The following is a 27,174-nucleotide window of genomic DNA, read 5'->3' on the forward strand; positions in this document are numbered from 1 at the left end:
GAGGTTCCTCGGACATTCCCAGTAAATATGTTGCCAGTTTTTTGTCCCACGGAAAGTTTGCAAGACGGTATATCTTTTTTGACATTTTTGCGCATTTTAAAGAAGAATGGCTGACATGAAAAAGCTGAATGTGGTGGTGTTTGACTTGTACTTAATCTGTAAGGGTAATCTAGGCAGCTGTGATGTTGTCATTAAAGTTGGTGGGTTTTAGTACCAGCAGACTGCATACAGTACATATAGTTTTATCAGACATTGGTTGTGACAAGTGCATTTGTTCTCTCTCTGAGAGTAGTAATGTTATCTCAGTAGTAAGCAAAGCCCAGTGAAAATCATATATACTGAAGTGTATGAAAAGCCAGAAAAGTAATGTTTGCTATCAACATATTGGAAAGTGCTTGGCTCTTGTATTTTGCAGGACTGTATTTGTTTCATGGTGAAGAGTATATTTATTGGCCAGCAGTTGTCTCAATTGGTGCCTAGTTGAACATTCTTCTGTGAAAACACAGAGACACTTGCTCGTTTGTCCTTTTCCCGACCCGCCTACTGTCACACAAAACTCCCCCACCCCCCCACCTCCTCCCCCCTCCTCCTCCTCCTCCTCCTCCTCCTCCTCCTCCTCCTCCACCCAGAGTACCAGTCATGGTGCTTGCAAGGATGTTTACAATGTCTTCATTTTCTTTCTGTGTGAGAAAATTCAGAACTCTTCACCCTCTCCTCCTTTCTCCCTCCCTTCAGGAGTTTGTGTAAAGTGTACATTATCATGGTTCTTTTTTATACAATACTCTGTAACTTGCCTTTGTAAATTTGGGCTGGAAAAAAATAAATCTTTTTATGAGACAATCTGTCCTGGGAACTGCTCAATGGCTTCTGGAAAAATATTCTTAAAGCAGCTGCTATGTTTGTGCAGGTTTCATCTTCAACTGTGATAGTCAAGAAAATGAAGTCAGCGTCATCATGGAACATTGACTTCACTTTATAGACAATTTTATTTGACTCAAAACAAAAATATAAACGCTGCACTTTTGTTTTTGCTCCCATTTTTCACAAGTTTAAAGATTTTTAAGACTTTCTTATGCACACACAAAGCTTATTTCTCCCAAATTCTGTTGTTCACAGATCTGTTAAAATCTGAGCACTTCTCCTTTTCCAAGATAATCCATCCACCTGACAGGTGTGGCGTATCAACATGCTGATTCAACAGCATCGTTACCAAACAATAAAAGGCCTCTCTAAAATGTGCAGTTTTATCATGAAAAAGACATTTTAAACTATGGATTTCACACAACAGGGGCCACAGATCATCTTCAGGATTAATTTTGGTCACACAGGATTCATCCTTTCTCCAAACTGCCAGACGCCATCACAGGTGAGCACTTCCACATACAAACTGCTGTCAGGCCAAGACCCTGGTGAGGATGATGAGCATGCAGATGAGCTTTCCTCAGACAGCTGCAGAAATTCATTGGTTGTGCAAACTAAATGTTGTATCGGCTGGTCTCAGATGATCTTACAGGTACAGATGCTGGATGTGGAGGTCATGAGCTGGTGTGATTGCACGTGGTCTGCAGCTGTGAGGCATGTACTGCCACATGCATGGAAATTACATTGGAGACAGTTTATGGTCATGAAATGAACATTAACTTCATGGGCAACGACTGGTGGACATCCGTGCAGTCAGCATGCCAGTTAATACGCTCCCTCAAACTCTGAGACAACTGTGGCGTTTTGTTGTGTGACCAAACTGCACATTTTTAGAGTGGCCTTTTATTTTGAAGAGCCCAACACACCTGTGTGGTAATGATGGTGTTGAATCAGCATGTTGATTTGCCACACCTGTCAGCTGGATGGATTGTTTTGGAGAAGGAGAGGTGCTCACTAACATGGATTTTAACAGATCTGTGAACCAAATTTGAGAGAAATAAGCTTTCTGTCTGCATAAAAAAACGTCTTAGTGGAAAATGGGAGCAAAAATCAAAGTGCGTTGTGTTTCAATATTTTTGTTCAGTGTTAATAGAAAATAAGAGTTTTGATTAAGAATAAAGAGTTTAGCAGGTTGGTCTCTGAGTGGGTCGTGGACATCAAACTGAATTTTAACAAAAAAGTCTTAAGTGCAGGAAGTAAAAGTCCAGCATTGCTAAGTCAGAAATGCTGATGCTAGAAATCCACATCAGAGTGTGGAAACTGCACTGTGACATTTGGCCACAGGAGAGCAGTGTCTCTGAAGAGGCCCCAGGCAGCTTCAGCCGGACCAAATGTCAGATTTGATCCTGTTTTAGTGACTTTGACTGCAGACTGACTTCTTGTACCTGAGCAGGTTTGTTTGAACACAATATGCATGTCATGTTGTTGCTGTTAAGGACACACTTTGTGCATGTTTGTGAAATTGCAGGATGTTATCAAGGTTTAATTTGAGTCAGTATGAAGTTGTGAGATGAAAGAAGGTAGAGCTGGCAACAGCACAGCCCCCTCTCCTCAGAGATGTGTTTCTTATTGTTAGCTTCACCGTGCTGCAGAGTCTGTTTTCACATCCTTCTGCTGGAAGAGGAAACTTTCTCTGAGCTCACCTGAAACTCCTGTGGGAGTTTTTTATTTTTCATTGTATACAAAGTCATGCTTACATTCAGTGTTTCTCACTGGAAGTCGTGTGTGTGTGTGTCTTTGAGGTCTGACATGTGCAGAGAATTTGAGAGGCAGATTTCTTTTTTTTACCTTGTTTACATCCATGTTTAGGAGCCTGCAGTCTGCCTCTCCTCTGACTCTGCTGGTGCATTGCTGCATATCTTGGCATCACACCGCCACCTGTTGATCAGTGGAACAGCAAACATAACAACTAGGTCAAAAGCTCCACAGGGAACCCTCAAATCAGAGTTTAACACGTGTGCATACCAGCAGGAGTTAGTTACAGCTGTCGTTCATAGGAGGGAGCAGGAGATGTCATTTTATGAATATATATGTGTGTGTGTGTGTGTGTGTGTGTGTGTTTTTCCCCAGCTCCACATATATACAGTAATTTTAAACTGAATGTCTTTATGCTTCGGACTGTTTGGACATTAAGCAATTTCAAGATCACATTAAAGGTCCAGTGTGAAGGATGTAGGGGGATAGACATGGATTATAACATAACAAGTGTGTTTTCATTGGTGTATAATCACCTGAAAATAAGAATTGTTATTGTTACCTTAAAATAAGCCATTTTTTATGTCCATAGGGAGCGAGTTCTCGTCTACAGAGACTGCCATGTTCCTACAGTAGCTCAGAACAGACAAACCAAACACTGGCTCCAAATAAGGCCTTTCACGTTTCAATGTTGGGTACCGTTGTTAGCAGCCTCTCTGCAATGAGCAGCATCAGAGAAACATTGGCTCTCAGAAAAAAACTTCTGAACGTCTGAATCTTGATATCAGAGAAAATAGATCAGCACACGTCCGCAGGTGCTGTGCTGCTGGTGAGCCAAACAGTGTAGGAGAAACAGATTTGTAACTTGAAACTGCTTTATTCAGTATTTTTACTGGTTTTAATGGCACAACACACGTCCTCTCCTTCAGGTTTACTTAAAATGCTCGCCTAAGTATTTAAGCTTTTCTCCTTATCTTGGTCTTCTACTTAAGGAATCCCTTAGTCAAAGAAGCTGCTCCTTTTGGAAAATTCTGATCGTCACTTGATCTGTTGGGCGACCACCATTGGTTGTGTATAGAGGTGTGTCTCCTTATTTTGTTCATGTCTGGTGAAGGGCTGGTGCCCCAAACGTCACATGGGGTTAAAATTTCCAAAAGGAACCGTTTCTGGTGTGTGTACCTGTTTTTGTAGTTAAACCACTGCAGAAAAGACGAAGGTATCACAAGCTTGAGCCCGAGCAAACAAATGGTTGTCATGGAAACTGAAGTATTTTACCACTGTCAAATCTTTCAATGCAGTAAATGACATTTTTACTTAACTAAGGCAACATTCTCATGGATTCTGTGCTACACCCTTAAAGGAAATGACCACTCTAGAATGAAAATACAGACAGTTCTTACTCACCTTCATGCCGACAAGAAGTCCAGTGTAGTTTTTTAATCCACAAAACTCGTTCGGGGTATCAGAGGATAACAGCTAGCCGGATTTTTCCATACACCTGAAGTGCATGGAACCCATGTCCAAAATCATTTTGAAAATGTAATACAACGCCGCTAATGCATTTCAAAAACGTCAGAACGGCTAGTCCGTCGTAATGCAAGTGCCCTGAAGCCGCGGCATGCAAAATTGACTTTAAAAGACATAATTTACTCCACTTTATAGCATCATTTCTCACCGTGGTCAGTTAGTCTGCAACTCGCGCGAGACTCGAACGTTCAGAGACGTTCTTGTTCTTGGTCTCACGTGAGTTGACTGACCACGGTGAGAAATGATGCTATGAAAGTGGAGTAAATTACGTCTGGATGGACGAGCCGTTCTGACGTTTTTGAAATGCACTAGCAGCGTTTTATTACATTTTCAAAATGATTTTGGACGTGGGTTCCATGCACTTCAAGTGTATGGAAAAACCCGGCTAGCTGTTATCCTCCGATACCCCGAACGAGTTTTGTGGATTAAAAAACTACACTGGACTTCTTGTCTGTATTTTCATTCTAAAGTCGTCATTTCCTTTAAGTCCCTCAGCTTAGGAAAAATTCAGTCTTAGGTGTCATACTAAAGGCTCTAGATCTGACCTCTGTGGATAATTCAGCTCCTGGTTAAAAACCTCCTGAATAGACACTGAAGGAATTCTAACCAGGAGAAGTTTCAGCTGGTTGAAATATGCAGTCCTCACCACTAGATGGCACTAAACCCCCCTGACTCTTACACACTTGACCTTTAAGCTCTGTAAAACGTGGAGAGCATTTTTCACCAACTAATGACAATTTAAGAGAGCGAACCGTTATGATAATAGACACATAAAATCAGATGGTCATTAGGTTGTAACCCCCGCAGTGTGTTGGACCAGCTGTCACATCACTTTAACACTGTATAAACTTTATCTGCGCCTGCTGTGGCATCGACTCCCATCAGTCAGTTAGGATATTTTTAACTGCCCCTAATGCTCCTGAACTGAGAATGCGCTCTGTGCATTAGCATAATGCAACATCAGTGACAGGGAGCGATTACGCTGGGGATGATTTTGTTGAGTGTAAATGTGAAATCTGATTATCCTCCATGCTCTCAGCTCGGCAGAGGGAGGAGGAGGAGGAGGAGGGCCGGAGAGAGAGAGGGAGCGAGGGGGAGAGCTTCAGAGGGAAGGAGGGGTTAAGATAGCAATGTGCTGAGCCAATGGCTTTTTGCACAGAGCAGCTGGCTGGCATCAGGACAGGACAGGACAGGACAGGCCGCTCAGAGGAAGGATACCTTGAGGACGGACGGCTCGCTGTAGGACGCTGAGGGTGACTTCCAGGAGGTGTTCATGGGATGCACTATCTACGCAGCCAGCCCTAAGGCCCTGCCCGCCGACGAGGCCCCCGGCCAGGACAGATACTACCAGCTCCCCCAGTACCGCCACCCTCATGGTAACTGCAGTCAGAGGATAGCAGCCAGCAGAGCCAGGTCAGTCACACAGGAAGTACTCTGAGTGTTTGGTGTGCTCGTCTCCAGTTACACTGACAAGGTGAAGACGGGTGAAAGCAAGCGACGCTTAGTTAATGGCCCTGAACCAATCACAGAGGAGGGGATGTGGGGAGTGAGAGGGAGGTTTAAACTGGGACAAATGGGATATAGGTGGAGAAGAGACTTTAACATCAGGAGGACGTCCTGCATGATTTTTCTTTTTACACTCAGTGTATCTAGAAAAACAAGATTTGAAATAAAATTAGAAAAAAATAAACGTAAATAAATATAAATAAGAGAGAGAAATCCATCGTAAAGCATTTCAGGGTATTTGATCATGATTTTCCAGACTTCTTTTATTATAATTATTATACTGCATTTTGTTGCACCTGCAGTTTGGACACAGGAGATTCACCCACGACTGAAACTCTGCTTAAAAAGCACAACGTTTGTGATTCACAGCTGACAGATGTTGCTAAAAGGCATTGTGAACCTAAAACGATGCACCTTTGTAACAGTGTTTGGATTGTAATTAAGTTGCACAACAGTTTATTCTTATTAGACGAGGGGTTAGAATATTTTCCCAGCACTGTGTACATCCTGAGTAGAACAGCCTTTATACGGAGAGTTTCTGTGTTTTATCCTGACAGCCTGAACTCTCTTTAACATGACTGTTTGAAAGTGGCTCCACTTATTAATGAATGTTTGAGTCTGTGCTGAGAGAGGACGGACTCGTAGTACTCACGCTGCAGAGAGGAGTGCAGCTGGATGTCTTTATACATTATTATTTTTTTCAGGTAAAAATTTTAAAACTTGTGTTTAAAAGTACAATGCATTCTTGTAAATTAAACCACAAAGCAGTATATTACTGTAAAACTTCAATTAAAAGCCTAGTCCCAGTGAAACGCCCAGTCCCTTCTACTCAGGTGGCTGTGGCTCAGGAGGTAGAACGGGTTGTCCTCTAATTAGAAGATTGGTGGTTCGATTCCCAGCTCCTCAGCATGTCGAAGCATCCTTGGGCAAGACGTGTGTGTGTGTGTGTGTGTAAATGGGTGAATGTGAGTCATAGTGTAGCGCTTTGAGTGGTCAGAAGACTAGAAGGCGCTGTACAAGTGCAGTCCATTTATTTAACTATTTCCATTTTCTGCTACTTCTGCTCCACTACATTGATTTGATAGCTTCAATTACTTTGCAAATTGACATTAACAACACAAAATATAATCAACAAATATATTAAAATGAATTATTACAGATTAAGATGACACTTTATTGATCGCTGGGGGGAATTAACAAGCCAGTGGTATATAAAGAAATTAAAATTAGCCCTTCCCTTTCACATTAATGCATCAGTAATTCCATCCAATAATATAATATAAATTATTCTGAAACAGGCCATTCTGCATAATGAGTACTTCTGGTACTTTAAAAGTATATTTTGATGCAAATACTCAGGGGGAGAATGTAGTTCAGTAAATCTATTCAACAACTGTATTTAAGTACACGTTTGACATATTTGTACTTCGAGTATTTTCATTTTCTGCTACTTTAAAGGCTCATTTTACTCCTCTACATTTATGTCTCGCTTATAGTTACTTAAAGGCGCCATATGTATGAATGTGGCCAAAACAGTTACTGCACTCAAATTCAAAATACTGCCGTGAGTCGTGTCTGCCCCCCGTTCGAGCAAGTCCGTCTTCTCTGCTGCTAACGCTGCTGCCGGGATACAGCGGAGGAGGAGCCAGCTGCTAATGCTATGTACCGGGACACTGCTAATGCTGCTTGCCGTGCTGCTAACGTTTGTTTCTCAAAAAAATCAGTCGGGACGATGACCCACGTGCACATGGGCTACAATGTATGATCGAAAATGAATAACAGTTAAAGCTATTCGAAATGTCGATCTCCGTCTAGCTATGATGCTAGTTAGCCAACTTTGGCTAAAGCTTACCTGTCGAGGAGAAGAGTAGCCACTTCAACATCCGATTTCAAATTCTTCTCCGCTTTCAACCGTCTCCACCATTCAAAAGCATCTCCTATAGACCCTCACTTTGCCTCAAGTTTTGTCTTGGCGTTTTTGGGAATCATAACGACGTCGTTTGGGTTTAGTCACACCGTCAGCCATTGTAGCTCAGTCATAACCCAGATGCTGAGACTCTACTGACTGTGTGACTGGTAGACGGTGGCGCAACAGGCCAAAACACAAATTCAGAACATAAATACGATTTGCAGACTGTAAATATATTTTTTTAAAATGGGAATATTCTGGCTGTACTATTGTTGTCCGTGAGATCAGTATGTTATTTGAACATTATTCCTTAGTCTCTGTGACATATTAGGAGGATTTTATGACTATTTGCTTTAGATTTCTTACATATAGCTCCTTTAAAATAAACACATGCTATGCTTAAATGGTTGCATCCTGTACTGTATTACTCATTTACCCTGTAGTATAGAAAGTGTAAGAGATAAGAGAAACTCTGTTTCCATTCAGGACACTGTATTTCCCTGGACCCCGGTGGAAAACTACAGACTAAAACATGAGAAGCAAGGAATCTAAAATCTGCTGCACACTGACAAACTATAACCTTAAAGGAAAAGTTCACCCCAAAAAGTAAAAATACATACTCTTCCTCTTCAGTCTAAATTATTTTGCTGTGAGTTGCAGGGTGTTGGAGACATCAGCTGTAGAGATGTCTGCCTTCTCTCCAATATAATGGAACTAGATGTCACTCAGCTTGTGATGCTCAAAGCACCAAAAACTACATTTGAAAAACTCAATTTCAATGTCTCTTTGCAGAAATCACGACCTGGTTACTCAAGATAATCCACAGACCTTGTTGTGAGCAGTTTCATGTGGGAACTATTTTCTCTCGGCTGAAGTACACCCATGAAGGGGTGTGCCATACCATCTTGTTCATGATAATACTAGTATATTTTTCAATATCATATGAAAAATTCATATCGTGACACTCGCAATATCTCTACTTGTTGACATAATGACTGTTACCCATGGCAACGACGAGCATGGCTGAAAGCGAAAGTGTTACCGACTCTGTGGTGGTTCCAAAAAGAGGAGCAGCTTCAGTAGTGTCGAATAAACTTTGGCGTCCTGAATGTTTCATGAACAGCCCCGGACTTCTCAGTCTCTTTTAGTGAGTTACCGCTCAGAGGGAACTCATTCAGCAGCTCCTCTGGCAGCAGCACAGCGTCTCTCCTTCTCCTCTCTTGCCATTTGTCACAAATCTTTGGTAATGTAAACCTATGTGACGCTCTAGGATAGACATAAAAACCCGACACATATGCAGCGTGATGATTAGAGGAGAAATGGCAGAGCATAAAGGTCCAGGTGGAAAAAACAACAACTCAGTCACTTAGGATTTTACTAAAAGAAGGAAATCACCTGTTGATTTATATATATAGATCCCAGGAGACATTGTTTGTACTTGGGAGCTGTTTAAATGTGTAATTTCTGGTAGATTTTATTTTGTTGAACTATTAATATTGTATACAGAATCTGAATCTCACTCTGAGTTACTTGTTGTTCACACACTAAAGAAATGAGAGATCATGTTTGTTTAGTTTTTACTGAATACTGTAAAACTATATCACTTATTTTGTTGCAATTCTATTTTCTTAAATTAATAACCTGCATATATATTTTACTAATTTGTAAAATATGCTAAAATATCATTGGCCTATATTATTTTAGGGCCATATCGCCCACCCCTACTTCTAGTTCCATGATATTGGAGAGAAGGGTCTCCCTCACTCTGTAACTCACACCAAAACAGTTTATTCTGATAAATAGCCCTACAGGTGAGAGGGAAAGTATGTATTTTTGATTTGGGATGAGCTGTCACTTTTTAAAATGCTCTTATAGGCTATTTATTAGTGATAAACAGAATAATATAATATACTATAATAGGCTTTAGGGAGCCTTTCTGCATTGTGAATATTTTAGATATTTTAAGTACTTTTTGTTGGTAATATTTTGGTACTTTTAGCTCAGTTACAGATCTGAATATTTCTTCCACTGCTGTTTATAGTTATATAAAACAGGTCCTGATGGCAGCACGGCTCAGCACACATGACTTCACCATTTAAAAATTAAACTACAGAAGCCCTGGCAGTCATTTTTGTTACTCTCAGTCTGCAGATGTAATTAATGAGCAGCGCTGAAGTTATTCTGAGCGTCTGTGGGAACAAAGTAGCCGTCGGTTAATCCCCTGGCAGTGAGTAAACACACACACTGGGCTGTAGGTAAGCTCAACCCACCTCACACAGGAGGACACACACCGCTGAGGAGGTCACAGCTCCGTCAACACCACACGCTCCTCCAGCTTCACTGATTTGTCTCGACCTCAGACCGGACTGTTTTTGACAGTTTTTTGTTTCTAAAGAACTCAAAATGGTTTAAATAAGAAATGAAGCTCAGACCGGAGGAGTTTGGCGGAGCTACAAGGCGACAACACGGCGGGAAAAGTCGCGGCGGTTTGTGAAGCTACAGGTAGGAGTAACGGGAAGATTTCAAAATAAAAGCATCGGCGACCAGCCGTTGACGTTAGCTGACACAATAACAAGATAAAAATGAAGATATGGCTTTGATTAGGGGCTGTGATGCCTTGTGTTATATTTAAACTAAAGGCTAGCATGTTTTGGGCTCATACTGGCGTCGTGAACGTAGTAAGTCCTCTTATCTGTGAGTTAATGTTAATTTTTACCAAAATAAAACTGTGTAGTTTCTCCCGTTAACATTTTTTTTTCTGATATATGAATTATTTATTCAACATAAATCATCAAGTATTTACCCTTTTGCACTTTATACTCTATTTATCCTAAAAGTTAATCATTTCCGGTTTTGTTTTGAAGAATTGTTTCACTTCCGCATTGTAACCTGACTTCTCTACGAGTTTAACAAGCGCTTCTGCTTCTAATAATAAAAGGCAACGTTTATTAAAAAAGATAAGTATTATGTATCAATATAGGCCTATTTTACTATTCAAAGAATAAAAATAAGTGTACAGTCATATATTTAAAGTCGTTATTTCAAGCGGAAAATGTGCCAATATTGCTGTTTGACAGTCATAACAATACTAGGTCTGCAGCTTACATCTGTCTGTGTTATGTTACTTGAACTAAAAGTGTTGTAGGTACCTGCTACTGCCCAATAGAAGTGTTATTATACTGGGAAAAAATAGACAAATGATTTTGTGTTTGGTCTCTTGAAACACCCAAAAGAAATTCCAATCCTCCATGAAATCCCCTTTGAGTTTCACACTAAACAGTAATTATTGTGCTCCACATAGACCTGAGGAAGAAGAACATTGGGATCCCTGTGCCGTCTCAAAAGCACACTCCTGTCATCAAAGGCTGTTTTGAGGTGCTTGCACAATGGCGAGGTTATTTCAGGAGGTCTCAAGCAGTGCAGGGAGCAGAGTCCAAAGGCTGTGCTGCCTCTGCTGCAGTTTCATAGACTTCATGTGTCTCTGAAATACCAGAGGACCAAATTAAGTCACTGTGAAACAATAGGGGGAAAAAATCCAGGCTGTACGGGAACAAAAGAAAATGATAGTCATAAGTGATGCAGCAAAGTTCTGGCAAAAAGCCTGACTGTAGTCAGTGTCATCACTTCCTTTTTCACATTTATTCTGGATTTCCTTATTTACTGTAAGCACACTCTTACGTGTCTAAGTTTTAACCCACACACACGAGGGGAACCTCCCATGTGGGCTGCCCCTGAGACTGCAGACAACTTTAATTTTCTTTTAATAATAAGACAAACCCACCTCCGACTTTTCAGACAAATTAAACCTCTGCCTCTTCACACCCTGTAAACAAAGCAGACCACAATGCTTATAAAGCTGTGTGCCTGCTGTCTTGCTTGAGGAGTCTCCTCACTTGACACGAAACAAGTTCTGCATCAGTACGTGTATTTTTTTATGTCATTTATTTGCCACAGTACTTGGCAAATCTTGGGAAAGCCATTAGCTGACACCTCCTCACTGGAACAGTGCTGCAGGAAAATGAGCAGAGAGTGCAGTGATTCTTAAGCAACCATCCTGGTGGCTAGCAACCTTAACAAGATTACAGTTTATTGGATTGGAGGACGTCTTGTGACCGCACAAAGTGTTTGTCTCCTGGGACTAAAAAAGACACGGAGGAGGACTGGAGGTGAGGTGGAGGCCCTTCAATTAACATTCACGTTAAAAAGATCCATCAGAAGAGCAGGAGGGAGGCAGTTCATTGGTTCAGTGTAAAATCGCTGTTAACTGGTTTGTTTTGGGGAAACTATGACAGTGCTAACATGGTGTGTCATATACGTGTGTATGTTTTGTCTTGGGGAAACTGCAGTGTTTCTATAAGGCAGGTTTAAAGCGTGTGTCCAGAGTGTGTTTGGACTGTTTAGATTAGCTGCTGCTGCAAAACAGGTTAACATTCCTGTTTATTTAGACAGAGTCAGGCTCTACGTTTTTCCACATCACTCCACCTCTCCTGCTGCAGTGGCTCTCTGTTTCAGCTCACTGGTGTTAACGGCTCACATCCCAGCTACAGTCAAACCATACATAACCATACAACCACTGGACATCCAGCCAGGCTGTGGGCAACTCCAGAAACTATTAACTATGTGGCAATTTGTTAGTGATAATTCGAATAATTGTAACTGTGTTCAGATTGGAAGATACAGTATTAACTGACATGATAAGGGCCCTGCTTTGTTATCTAAAGTTTAGACAGTGTGTCAAATTTAATTTGCAGGAGCGCCTTGGAGCTCATGTGATATAACTGCAAAATCCTGAGTCTGATTCCAGCGTTGGGACCTTTTGTTGCAGGTTATACCCCCCTCTCTTTCCCCTTTGTCCTCTGTAAAATGGGAAATATATATAATCTTTAAAAAATCTAGTTTGCAGACTTGCAGTTTGTAAAATTATTTTGTGATTGAGCAAACATGTTCCTGTTACTATTCCCAGAACAAGAAACACTGTGAGCAGATGCTGAGGCAGCCATGTCTCCTAAATATTCTGTTTATATTTGAAACAGCAAGTACGTTTTTAGCAACGTAATGCATAGTGAATAAAATTTTCTAACATAATGAGGAACTGTTGCTAATTAATGTTCATGGCAAGTCACAAAAATGTCAGCAAAATGTTCACTGACAACATATTCCATTTGTTTTCTCCCACCATAGACAATCTCACAACACAAAATCCACTCATAGTGGCTACAGCATTATTTTTTATTACCTTTTTTTATTAACATTTAACCAAAATCACGACATTTCCCTAACCCTTAACCAAAGTACTTTTATTGCCTAAACCCGAGACAGGAGTCTGTATATGAGCCCAGGGTTCTGGAGTTAAGGTCCTGGACTTCATACCCCCACCATCCTCCCTGACCACCTTCTTGCAAAGCCTACACCGTACATGAATGTAGTGTTTTGTTACCTGAAAGAAACGTTGTCCCTGAACATAATCCAGGCAGTGATTACACTGTCACAACAACATAATCAAGAAAGCAGCTTGGTAATATACAAATGTAATTTCTAGGAGACAGGGTAGGCTGACGAATGCGAGGTTATTAGGGGTGCCCATCGCTACCTGGACCCCGTGGTTGCTCATTTCGGTTCAGACTACCTAAGTTTTGAACGCTTGAACAAAATGCCAAGTGAATGTATTGCTATCTAATATAGATGGGTTAGATATTGTAGAAAGCAAGACTTTGAAATAATGACTTTTAGAGACATTGGCACTGAGTGTAATTCAGGGGTTTGCAGAATCATCCAGAGCTGATGTTCTTGTCTGGCTGTACATAGACATATGTACGTAGACGCCGCATCGAGTGGGTTTGCCCGCTGCTGTAATACGTCAATGTCGCCGCCATATTGGATGTGGCAAGGCTGACTAGACTAAACTAATAGAAGTGAATAGACTTAATTTCATAATTTCATGTGTGTGTGTATGTATATATATATATATATATATATATGTATATAGTAGCGACCCTGCAGTAAATGCAGTAAATGTTCTTATCTTAGCCATCTGAGAAGATCAAATACATTGTTTTTGGTGCCTAACTGGTTCCCAAGTATATTAGTGTGTGTGTGTGAATGAATAAACGAGAGGCATTAATGTAAATTTCTTTGTAGAAAGGCGCTTTATGAAATTGTGTGTTGTGTGTGTGTGTGTGTATGTATATATATATATATATATATATATATATATATATGTATGTATGTATGTGTATATATATATATATATATATGTATATGTGTATATACTGTGTGTATTGTTTTTCGGCACTACCTTGTTCTCTGTCTCTGTTGTAAGGTGAATTTCTCCTGTGTGGGATCAATAAAGTTCTTATCTTAGCCATCTGAGAAGATCAAATACATTGTTTTTGGTGCCTAACTGGTTCCCAAGTATATTAGTGTGTGTGTGTGAATGAATAAACGAGAGGCATTAATGTAAATTTCTTTGTAGAAAGGCGCTTTATGAAATTGTGTGTTGTGTGTGTGTGTGTGTATGTATATATATATATATATATATATATATATATATATATATATATGTATGTATGTATGTGTATATATATATATATATATATGTATATGTGTATATACTGTGTGTATTGTTTTTCGGCACTACCTTGTTCTCTGTAGCTGATGTAAGGTGAATTGCTCCTGTGTGGGATCAATAAAGTTCTTATCTTAGCCATCTGAGAAGATCAAATACATTGTTTTTGGTGCCTAACTGGTTCCCAAGTATATTAGTGTGTGTGTGTGAATAAATAAACGAGAGGCATTAACGTAAATTTCTTTGAAGAAAGGCGCTTTATGAAATTAAGTCCATTCACTTCTATTAGTTTACAGCGCAGCCTTGCCACATCCAATATGGCGGCGACGTTGATGTACAGCTCAGCGCTCGATGTGGCGTCTATGTATATATGTCTATGTGGCTGTAGGGTTAGATCTGATTTCTACACTCAGAGAACCATGGTTACATTTGTAACTTTCAAACCTTTATATTGCCAAGAAGGAAGCAGAGTTTATGCTGAACAGTTTGCTAAATGATTCAGTATCCAATAGGATCGACCTGTAAATGTGGTTATTTGCCCATTACTATTGTGGGTGGGTCATCAGGTTGCTTCTTGATGGGTTTTATTTTTTTGCAGCATGGCATTAATCATAATGCACAAACATCTCACTGTTTATTTACCTTATAAAGTGGTCAGTCTGGTATACTCTGTCTCAGCCTGGCTCTCCTGGTCAACCTGAACAATACAACTTAAATGACAGTTTCAAATGCAGACAATAACATACTGACAGAGAGGAAATCACAATTTGTAATGCCTGTTATTTTGATTATTTGTTTAATTCCACTTCCCAGAAATAATAAAACTGAAGCCTGAAACACCTCCAAGGCTGAAAAAGATTTCCTTTCATATAATGTTTATCCCAGGATTGTTTGTTTCAATGACTGTGACCAGGGTCGGTATGTGTTTCATAAGTTTATTTCGCTGCAAGCAAACATTTTGTGAATGAGGTCACTAAAGAGCCATCCAAAGTCTGCTGCCTGTGCTGTCGGACGCAGTGGGCACAGTGTGGTGTCAGAGAATTCCCAGCTGTCAGGTAAAGGGTCATGAAGTCATAAGGTCTTAAACTAAAAATAAGGTGACTTCTGTCAAAGTTGCACATGTCTGCAAGGGTCATGGGTCAAAATGAACCAATGACGCTGTGTGGAGGGCAGGAAATTAATCGTATGTTTATGAAAATGGGCAGCAATTACATAAAAATATGAATCGCAGTTTTCTCTTACATGTTATAAGACATGCTACTGGTCATTGAACAGCAAAGCTTCCTGTGTGTAACTAGGAAAAAGGATGTAGAGGCAGAACAGTTACGTTGCACAAAATACCTCTGCTTTCACTAAATTTAAGAAATTGTTGACTTTGTAATTCTCTAGGAAAACCATTATACAAAGGTAAATCCAACCCACTTACCAAGATTTTCTGTTGTTGATGTTTTAATTTGCAACAGTTGACCAATTTCACAGAATTCCTTGGTTGAATTATGTGAGAATACATCTTAGTTATTTTGTGCAAATTGGTTTCTTCTCAAAAGAAAAACCTTTGTTTAAATATTCTCCATGCCCTCAGCTACTGATCCAGAGAATTTGATTCAACTACTCCATTTCCTTGCAAAGAATAGCTGAACACAACTTCAAGCAGCCCCTTTGAACATTGTTTCCGAGTTAACTCAAACACCAGTTTGCCCCGAGGCCCACCGCTGGGATCAGATACCTCTCCTGAATCCCTTAACCTTAGGCTTAAGGTGAAAAGACCCCACAAGCCCTTTCCTTATCTGTTACTACAGGCCCTTAACTTCCCATTCAACCCTCTGTGATCACAGATGACCAGTCAGATATAAAACCCAGGACCAGGAAGCCCTTGTTGTTTGAACAGGTCAGTGGCTGACGTGGAGCTTCTGGCCAATTAGAGATAATACAGTGGAAACTACATGCAGGAGCTTATTTCCATCAGCACCTGTAATTATATCAGGGCAGGTGGTAACGACTTCCTCTCTCCCAGAGGAAATCATGGCACAGGGCAGGTGGGGGTTGATGTGCAGATGAGAGGGAGAAACATAATAGATTGTTTTCAGTACTTCTGTTTTATGGCAATACTGCAAAATGTTGAATGGATAAAACCAGCCTGTTCTAACATTAATTAATAAAAGCAAAGGATAACAGTTGAAATCAATACAAGTAACGATTTAGTGACTTAAACATTGACAATATCCATTTTTATTAACAGCTTTTCTTATACTGTTGCATGAAGCTACATGCAAACGTAGTGAAACATGTAATCTCGGTTGCTGATGTTGATAGTTTCTCCCTGATTTAGGATCATATTCCCGCTGGAACATGTCAAGATCTAAGATGTGCTTAGAGGATTTTATAGGTGATTTTTCAAGGTAGAAAGTGATCCTATTCTCCATTACGGTTATATCCCCACTCTAAGTATGCTGCTCATGTACATGGAGCTACATGCTAACGTCAGGAAAACATGCAGCCTAATCTTGGTTGCTGGTGTTGTAAATTTCTCCCCACCTCAGATCACAATCCTGCTGCAACACACAAATCTGGTTTTGTTTTGATGCTTTCGTCGGTGATATTTGAAGAGCCACTATTTTCTGTCATCTCTCGGCTGCAATGGCGGTGAAGAGACCATGGATGTATTAGGAGAACTGGGTACGGTGATGAATATGGGTCCCCATTTATTCCTATGAGAGTTGCTCAGTGGGGCATGAAGCAGAAATGGTTCAACTGCCATGTATAAAATTACCCCGATGATCCAGGATTATTGGCTCTACTTTGACACTGCGCGGCCCATTGAGCAGGTGCACTGCAGACATCTTGCGGCTCTTCCAGACTTTCCAAACGTTATCAGAACAAATGGATCAAATCCTGATAGTGAAACGATTCATTTCATGGGGGTTGTGATGCTCAAAAAAATCTATCCACTGATTTGCAGACGTCTCTCGTCATGTATCTGAATAAGAAAAAGTCTTTTTAGGCCCCAGGACATAATGTAACGGACTCCAGAAATTGCAGTACCACAATATGGCCACTATGAAAATTTGCTTCAGAGCTCGGCGCACTGCTTTGGGGCCTGGAAAAGATGCAGAGAATCTGAGGGGGGCTTAAAGAGACCGGTGCTAAAATGCAGCCTTTTTAAGTCCCGTTTATACGACAACGATTTCAACTGAAAACGGTAAACTTTAGTTGCGTTTTTGCCCGATCGGTTACACGACCGTGGTGTTTTGGGTGCCTGAAAATGCAATGTTTTGAAAAAAGGTTCCCGAGTGCAATTTTTTGGAAATGGCAGCGTCTCCTTGTCATGTAAACTTGCAATATGCTGTTCCTCTGAAAACGGAGACTTTTCACACATGTGCATTACGGTGCCAGTCACTAGGCATGCGCGAGAAAGTCGACCGTCAATGCCGAGCTCTGTTTGTGCTGCTCACCCTGTTGATTTGAAGTGAAGTGTAGATCTGTTACTGTAGCAACTCCACCTCATCGTCCATCCAGACAAAGTTATTTGTGCATGCTTTTGCCATTGTGTCTTTGTTTTGGTTTCTAATCACCGCGTTGTAGAGGAAGGCGCTTCAGCACAGGCGCATGGCGTGTTGCTTTGCAAATTTACACTGCCACCCATTGGCCTAGCGTGCATACTACAGCATTTCCAATAGATTTTGTGGCTCCATGTGAACGGGGATCGTTTCAATATAGTTGCAGAAGTTTTTTAAAACGCAAAGGACAGACTTTTCCGTTTTTAGATAAACCGTTGTCGTCTAAACAGGGCCTTAGACTGAGGGTGAATACAGGTGTTCCAGCACAGACAGTATGACTAACAAAGTGTTTAAAGCATGTACACGTTTCTAGTAGAAACCTTCATACAAATATCAACCTAAAAATGGGCATCATATGTCCTCTTTAAATAACATCCAGTTTAAAACACTTTTGATACATGATAGACAGTGTTTGTTAAGGGCTACCTGAGCTCATCCTAATAGACTGTGAGGATACGTCAGACAAAAAAGGTTCGGTAGACTTCCACTGTGGTCTTATTGTAGATCGAGACTGCAGCTTATTCTCAGTGAAGCCATTTGCTGCCACCCATTTCAAAGTATGCAAAACAACATGAAGCTAATTTGGCTCTCTCAGAATTTCATTTCAATTATTCTTTAGTGTTTTTAATGTTGGTGTGTGTTTCACACTTTGCTCCTCTTATTGTCAGTCACCACCCAATGGAAGAAATCTTTGAAAACGTCTCACCTTAACACAGTTTCTGCGAATTTTCTGTTTCTTCTTCCTGGTATGTGTAATACTTCATTTCAAGACACATTTGGTGCTGAAAAGTTTCAAGTGTGAGGTATATTTTAAAAAATGTTTGAGTCAGCTTGCGTCAGTACATCGGGTCAGCCATCTGCACAACCTCTGAGGTGCTCTATTTCTTTGCACACATCTGGGTGAGAGCACACACTGACCCCATTTACACAAGCAAGAGAACACAGCTTTATTTCTGCTGAGTAGAGATTATTAATGTCGTGTAAACCAGCAGATTCAGACTTTGAATGTTACATCACAGCTGTGTTGATTTTGAAAGACAGAGTCCACTTGTTTGCCCCATAAACTATTTTTTTTTGGGTCTTTGAAACCAAATGTGGAGCGAAAAACAAACATCTTTTTATACAAGTGTACATGACGGCCCCGTGGAGTGGTGCCTGCTGTTAACACAGAGCTGTGTTTGTATATTTAGGGCCAGGAGCATGACTGAGCAGCAGGAGCAGAGCGAAGAAACAGGCCTGCTCGCAACACAGGACCTGGACCACTCCAAGGACGACGACACACACGGCCACTTCAGGCAAATCTCACACACACACACAAACACTTGCATGTCTCTTTCCCCACGCACCATCTGTATCCTGTGCATGGTCATGGGTTACAGCCCCAGGAGATATTTTTTTTCCCAGCACTTATTTCGTGCTTTTATTTCAGCTTTATTTGATGTTGAACATGCACACACATGCACACAAAGAGATTTACAATGGATGTTTCATTTTCTTTTTCCCCCAGAGGCCTGAAGAGAAGATAAATGTTTGGAAAATATAAATCACTTAAAGGGTTTTAATCAATTTAAACGTATTTTTATTAGTAAGTACTCATATGCACAACGTCTGTGTGTGTCTGCAGACAGAATGTGTGTGTTATATAAGAAGGATTCAAGGCAGGAGCAGTGTAATCCTGGGGAATCTGTTCTGGGATGGGATTTAGCGCTGATGCATGGTCTGTGTTAGCAGACAAACTGAATGGGATAGACTTTATGCACTTGTTAGTCTTGAACTTGCAGCACTCAGTAAGCAGTGAGTGTATCTTTCATCCCTTCTCAGCGCCTAACTCACCTCAGTACTTTGCCACTGCGTTAAACATTTCAGGTTGTTAAAATTTGTTTACATAATTATTTAATCCAAACAGGCTGGCATACACAAAACCAAGACATCACACTGGTTTATAAAGTTCTTATGGTTGATGAGTCAGCAAAAAAAAAAGACTTTTTACACATCCAGGACACGTAAAGCAGCATGTCTCCTTTCAGCTCTGTTTTGGTCTCCACCAACTTACATGTAGCATCTAGCTCTTTGACTGCTAGGTGCTTCCCTGTGTTTACTAGCTTGTCGCCTAGTGCTAGGTGTGTAGTGTGCAGTGAGTTTAACACTTTCAAACCTGGAGCAACATCACTTTTCCTGTGCTGCTTTCAGACATCTTTCACAAATATTTATCCTTTGAACCTTGAGCAATGTGGTGCGATTTCTTTCAAAAACATGGGGAAAAGGGTAATGAGCAACCTGGTGAGTAATGTCCTACAAATTGCAAAAAAACCCCAACAGATTCAGAAAATTATTTTTTTAAAAGACTAGAGAAAAAAGTATATTTATAATTTACATTTTAAAAGTATGTACAGATTTTTTTAAAATATTTTTTGGTACTTTTTTTTTGGCTTTTTTAAAATTTTTATTATTATTTTTTTTACTATTTCTTTTTGTTTTGATTTGTTCTTTGTAATGACTTCTTGCAAATGTTCTGGGTAATTTCTGATATCTGCCCAAGTTTCAAAAGGTTAGAAGAGCAGTTTTATTAGAGGCGGCTTCCTGTGGATGTTAATGAGACTCGAAAGCAAAATTAAACAAATTAAATGGGCTGTAAAGCCAAAACTTCAAGCTAAAGGAAGTTCAAAAGCTAGAGTTTAAGGGTAAGGTGATCATTTTCTGTGGATTAGTCATCACAAACAGCTTCTTTCACGTGACACTAAATTATTTGATTCAATGCTAATAAAAAAATGTAGTGAATGCAGTTTTAAAGACTCGTTCACTGTGTGGGTTTAAACTTTATTGTTTGTGTCTCACAACACCATATTTTTATACAATGGTTCATATGATATCTTACAAATTAGCACCCCTATCCAACCCAGTCGCCAGAAAGAAATGTTGGCATTGTACATTTCTGCAAACTGCGTTGTTGGTCGAAAGCACTAGAATTTTCTTTTTCTTTCTGAAAATGTTTGGGTTGCACCCACTGTTTACTTGTTGCAAATAAGTATATTATCTGACATCATTACTGAACCTTGCATGGTGACCCAATATTTGACAATAACACTTTAAAAAAAAAAAGTTTGCTGTACAATGAAAAGATCAGCTGACGTGGGTGTGATAGAAAACTGACTTAATTTTCACGTTTGTATGAAATGTTTCTTTATGATAAAAAATTCTATTCTGTGATCTATGAATCTGAGACATAGATTTTAAACTCAGGAGACACTTTGAAAGTTCTTCTACTTCTCTCATCATCCCTATCTTTTCTAGTGGATGCTTTTGAAGCCTCATAGTGAGACTCACTTTCTCTCGGTCCCAGTTTCTTCTCCTCCAGTTAAATTATTGACTGGGAGTCCACTGCTACGCTGGCCACCGATGGGAGGTGTTCGCTTTCTAATTTAGGATTCAATTTAGGATTCTTTGAGCTCGTAATTAGTTTCACTATTCAGCCTCACAGCCAAGGGCACTGAGATACACTGAGAAAGGCGCATGCGTGTGCACACACACACACACACACACACTGCAGAAAGCTCATAGGAGTTTGAGGTGTTACACGGGTTTAGATTCATTTCCAAACCACAGCTTCTGAAATGACGGTAGAGATCAAAGACACTTGTTCTTGCTCTGTGAGGACTTTTGGGTTTTTCTGCTGTATTGTATCTTCAGTGCAGGACTCAGACAGGTTCACAACCAAGCGCCACCTGTAGGGCTGAAAATGAAGCCAACGTCAAAGTGCTAAAAGCTGCAATTCCTCTAATGGCTACTTGAGGCTGGCTCCAGGAGCGAGTCAGTCCCCACAGTCCCCCATGTTAAAGTGCCCAACGTTACAGCAGAAATAAACATGTTTACAGCTTAGTACAAAAACAGTTTTGGTCTTTATGGCTAATTTTCCCTTTTATGACAACTGTACGAAGAGACTGAATTTTTCTACAACTCACCCATTTATTTTGTATTAAGGCTTAAAGTTACACATAATTAAAGGCTTGGCTGCTTTGAGTGACAGGCTGTCTGTGAGGCGTCACCATAGTCCGAGTCAACCACCCTCTCATTCAAATATGGTCACGTCTGGCAGGTGCCGGACCTAGGACATTTAGCGCCCTAGGCAAGCTTACCCTGGCACCCCACCCTCAAAAACAGTTCATTATTATAATTTTTTAAATTATATTTATTACTAAGAATAAGACTAAGAGCTAATAAGAAATTAAAGCAAATAAACAACTTAGCTAAAATAATTATAGAAAATAGATAACCAACACTAACACTCATCTACTTCTTGTTCCAGATAGCCTTCACCTTTAATTTCTTGTACTCTCTCATACACCCAACCCCACCATTTCCCATATGTTTGATTTTTTTGAAGATCTGCCACTGCTTATGGCTCCAAAATACCAAGATACCACCAGCCAAAATGCAAAACTTGCAGCTTCAAAATGGGAGTCCTCCATAGACTGTATGAAAAAATGGACGTAGCTACCATGACATCACCCATTGGTTTGTGGTCTCCTGTTTTAAAGCCCTGAGTTCTGCATTTTGGTGTTAATGGTTTTTGGAGCCAGAAGTGACCATTTTTGGTCGCAAAGACTGTAGCAACGCCTTGCAGACAGCCTGTCAGTCAAAGGAGCCACACTGTAAATTATGTGTAACTTATAGCCTTAATAAAAATGTAGATGGGTAAATTATATAATTATAATTATACCAGGCTGTGAACATGTTTATTTCTGCAGTAAAGTTGGGCGTTTTAACATGGGGGTCTGTGGGGATTGACTCACTTTTGGAGCCAGCCTCAAGTGGCCATTAGAGAACCTGCAATCTTTGGCACGTCCAGGTTGGCTTCAGTTTTCAGCCCCGGAGACTGCTGCTTGGAGTCCACAGAACAATGGGTCATGTCACGGCAGAGACATGCATTATTTTCAGTCTCTATATTCACTACATGTACACAATGTGATCCACAGTCCACTGAACCTCCTGACTCCTGGAAAGCTACCTTATTTTGCTGCTGCTGCTTCTGCTATGTAAAAAGACAGCTTTAAAGATTTTCATGTTTTTACTTCAGCTGCAGAATTCGATGGTTCCCCCTGGGCCTGTAAATCCATTTCAAACCCTCTGAATGATGTCCAAAATAGTGGCATTTTATTGCTGCTGTTGTATCTCTGACAACTGTCCATCATTTTTCCAACATCATCCTAGCGTGACCTTGTTTATGCCCTTATAACTCTACCTTGACACACCACGTTCACAGCTCTACTATACAGTGCCGTGATGGGAATTGCCTGTAGCGTTTGTATTCTTTACACTCGCCCAGCATCTAGATGTACCAGGCAGTATTGATTAAGACCTGGATCTTGTGTAAAAGTGAGAGACAGATGGAGAGTGAGAGCGAGGACTGGAGAGCCGGTTAGTCCCCACAGAGCTGCCTGTGTTTTTAATAATCACTCTCTTCTCTCCACCTGGGAGTGCAGAGCCACTGTGGAGCCTATTTATAGGCAGCAACCAGCAGGCTGGAAGAGCAGCACACATGCACTATTGTTCATAACATGGTCACAAGATAATGGGATGTCTTTTGTAGGAGGGTGAGTTTAATGAGGAAAACGATGAATTTGCACATCTAGGGCAAGCGGCGTGAAATAATTAAATGTTGGAAAGGTTAAATTGAGGGTGGCTTTTGACTCTTCTGATGACCTGCTATATTGGAGTTATGGATAGTGGTTATGGATTACTTATTCAATATTCCGTTTTCTAAATTCATGTGAACTACACTGAAATTGCTTAGGAATTCAGACCTTTAAAGGTAAACATCTCACATTATTTTTATTTATTTAATGTACAAGATATACAGCATGATCTTAGTGGAAAAGCAAAAGGTATTAACTGTGAATAGGGATGTCACTTTCAGTTAATTTTGACCCATTAACCGCTAACTGATTAATTCTTAAGAAAGAAAGCAAAATAATGTGAAGTACCTGAGGCTCTTCCATATGGTCTGGCACGTCATTGACTCAGTGAGCTTTAGTGCTGCATTTCAAAGAACTATCTGTTTCAAAGTGGTGAAATTTTAATGTTTTGTTATGTAAATGTTTTCGCTTTTATTTTATTTTATGTTGGCTTTGCTGACAGACAACCAGCGAGCTGCGTTAACATGCTGAAACATAGTGTCTACTACCCAAACTCCATGTTTATTGGTTAGCTAATGTTAGCCTTGGCCGCTTTACACTGTGCACCAGCCGGGTCAGGTGGGAGCCAGCTAGTGGCGCCACTCATTCAGCCATTACAGCTGGCAACATAATCCTGGTGGCAGGATGATGTTGCTGCGGAAACATTGTGGCCACCCTAGGTCACCCCACTGGTTGCCCCAGTGAGTAAGCAGGCACATTTTAAGCTGCAAAACCCCTCTAGCATTGTTTGCAATGTTAGCAACACGAGCCACGTAGGCACCACTAACGGTGTTTACAGAGCTAACAGTGATGCTAAAGTGGGATGACCTCGGGGGAGACCGGAGGGTGAACAGTGTTTATACAGCAACTCTGTTGGGTCAGGACGGAGTTAGTAGCGGTAATTGCCAAATGAGCAGCGCTGCTGGCTAGCTTTATTTGTATTTATCTTTTTTATGTTTTGTTTTATTTATTCTTTGGTAAATGTGCCTTTAAGGTGCGTTATACACACAGTATATACATAGTATTTATCCTGTGCGGGTGGGCTAACATGGGGTCTGTATCACAGGGATGTAGCAAGGTGCTAAGAACTGAATGCATCTATATTATTCATTTAGTTTTTTATATTTATATTTATTTTCTTTCTCCCTTGTTTTTGAACAATTTGTTTTTGATATATTTCAATTATCTTGTTAATTACTATTATATGCACATTTAACTCACATTTGTCATTGTTTAGTTACATTTCTTCTAAAGAGAATAATAAAAATCATGATTTAAAAAAATTACAAACCTCTATACCCTCAAACAGGCCTTAAATGAAGTGACCTGTCCTCACTTTCCAAAAATGTCCTCACTCTGTTGGTTTAAAAACAGGTTTTGGTCCTCATTTTGTAGCAAGAACAAGTAAACACACATACTCACAGCAGGCACCTTTAGCTTCTCTTAACCGTCTCTGCTCTCTGACACTTTAACCCATCTTGGGTCTTTTTCCAGCCTGAGTTGTCGATCTCTGTCTCTCATTCACTCTCTGACTCTTTAACTCAAGGAGGAGATGACAGTAGAGTAACAATAGAGACATAACGATGAATGAGCCGTAGGCCAGTTTGTCATTTTGCTGTGCACTCAGTCATAGAAATCAGCATTTCCCTGACATCATTATCTCAGTGTCATCATGACAGACGCCCCATCGGTGCAGAGTTTACCTCTCTCATCTCCACAGTGCTTCATCATGAGAGGATGAGCGGCATGGAAAAAGGCGGCAGAGTCAGGGAGGGTTGTTTGGGGACAGAGGTCACGCTATCTTCTTACCCAGAGGAGAGTGTCTCATCAGAGCAGGGACACGGACAGTCCCGCTGCTATTGAGGCATCAGTGAGGGGCATTTTAACATAATGGCACCTTGTTGTATACAGTGAAGGACACTGTTCAAGGAGAATACAAATGTGGTGCTGTTACAGTGTGATGTCATAAAGTCCCTGCTGAATCACAGGGCAGCCATGTTGAGAAACAGATTTGTTTTACATTATTCTGAAAGAACTAGTGAGGATGAAATAATAAATACATATTCATGTAGCATTAGAGGACATAGAAATTGTCATTGTATTGTAGTAGGAAAAAAACCTCCATTACAAGTCCTGCATTTAGAATCTTATTGATTTGCTTTGGATCCCCATTAGTCATTGAGATGGACACTATACATATCACTTTGCAAAATGTTATACTTCCTATAATCCAATTAATGGCTGGTACCAATAGATGCCTAAGGTCCTCTAGTTATATAGACCTTTTCACGGGCCACACTTGGCCTCTGGCCGGAGTCATCTGTACCCTTTGACCCATGACATTGGGCAAGAGGTGGAGTACACCCTGGACAGGTCACCAGACTATCACAGGGCTGACATATAGAGACAGACAACCATTCACACTCACATTCACACCTACAGACAATTTAGAGTCACCAATTAACCTGCATGTCTTTGGACTGTGGGAGGAAGCTGGAGCACCTGGAGGAAACCCACGCTGACACAGGGAGAACATGCAAACTCTGTATAGAAGGGCTCCACCACCCTTCGAACCAGGAACCCTCTTGTTGTGAGGCGATGGTGCTGACTGCTGCACCACTCTGCCGCCCATTTTGTTGATTATTGGTGCTTTCACAAAATACTTACGCAATGAGATTTTTGATAGATAATCATCAGTAATGTGGATATAACAAGTAGGTGGGTGAAGGCAAAATATAGAGCAGCTAGAACAGTCGGAAAATGACATTGCCTTACTCTCATACAGCCTTTAAAACCAGGAGAAGACAATACTTTGGATATTACGTTATACAAAGTCAAAGATAATATCTAGTCTCATATCACAATATCGGTTAGATGTTGATATATTGCCCAGCCCTTAGTTCACCTGTATGTATGATATGGAGAGACGTATCTGATAGTTATTTCTTTCTAATACAACCCTGGCTGCTTACATACTTGTTTGTTGGGATGCACGATAATATTGGCACACCATTGGTATCGGCTAATACTGACTTTAAAATTAACTATTAGAATCGGCAGACATGCTTTTTCTTATTTTGCAAAATGAATGAATATCAAATACATTGAAAAACATTGTATTTCATGTCTCCATCTGCTGGTGGGCCATCACGATAAGAGTATGCATGTAAAATATGATGCTAATTCCACTACAGAAGAGACTTGATTATCACTGAAGTTATGAAGGGAAAAAGTGGATATATTGATCGGTTATCAGTCAAATGAGTTGTTACATACCGGCATATTGGATATCGGCAAAAAATCTAATATGGTGCATCCCTACTTATTTGTATTTTCAAACAATATGCTTTCACTTTTTATTATACAAGAGAAGGTCTTTGAGTTTGAGGACTGTACGACAAATGAAACAGTCTTCCTGTGTCCTTCACATTATTCCTGCTGGACTCTGGATGGTTGAATATATCAAGGCTCACTTTCCCTCCCTTCATTTGATGCCTTGCTCCGTTGCACCGTATGAAAAATGGCTTCCACAGAGTCAGCTAATCCATCACAGTAAACATGAAGCTGCAATTTGGTTCTGCCAGAGCATCTGTTTTATCAGTATCTCCTTGAGCAGGAGTGTTTCCATATCAGCGCCGTGTTACGCCGTGCTCTGCTTGCTGTCAATCACCTGGCACTCACAGAAAGATACAGGAACAAAAGGAAGTTTCTATCAGGAAATAATCCCTCAAAAACATCTGGCCTTTCAGACTTTATTGTTGCATACATGTCTTCTTCTCTAAAGCGTCTTAACTGGGACAGCAGTTCATTTCAATGACATTT

General features: G+C 40.4%; 1 protein-coding gene across 2 annotated transcripts in view; it reads left to right on the forward strand.

Moving 5' to 3' along the window:
- The first annotated feature begins 5,326 nt into the window (after nucleotides 1-5,326).
- gramd2aa (GRAM domain containing 2Aa) overlaps nucleotides 5,327-27,174 on the forward strand; it is a 48,108-nt gene continuing 26,260 nt past the window's right edge. Inside the window, exons 1-2 of one of the 2 annotated variants that reach the window (XM_049597729.1) lie at nucleotides 5,327-5,556; nucleotides 18,871-18,975. In XM_049597729.1, coding sequence (XP_049453686.1) covers nucleotides 5,417-5,556; nucleotides 18,871-18,975 — 245 coding nt within the window. In that variant the 5' untranslated portion in view covers nucleotides 5,327-5,416. Of the gene's footprint in view, nucleotides 5,557-9,836; nucleotides 10,061-18,870; nucleotides 18,976-27,174 lie in introns of those variants that run through there. The other variant, XM_049597736.1, reaches the window with a different exon arrangement.

The sequence above is a fragment of the Epinephelus fuscoguttatus genome, linkage group LG2 (assembly GCF_011397635.1).
Source record: "Epinephelus fuscoguttatus linkage group LG2, E.fuscoguttatus.final_Chr_v1".
Taxonomy (NCBI): domain Eukaryota; kingdom Metazoa; phylum Chordata; class Actinopteri; order Perciformes; family Serranidae; genus Epinephelus; species Epinephelus fuscoguttatus.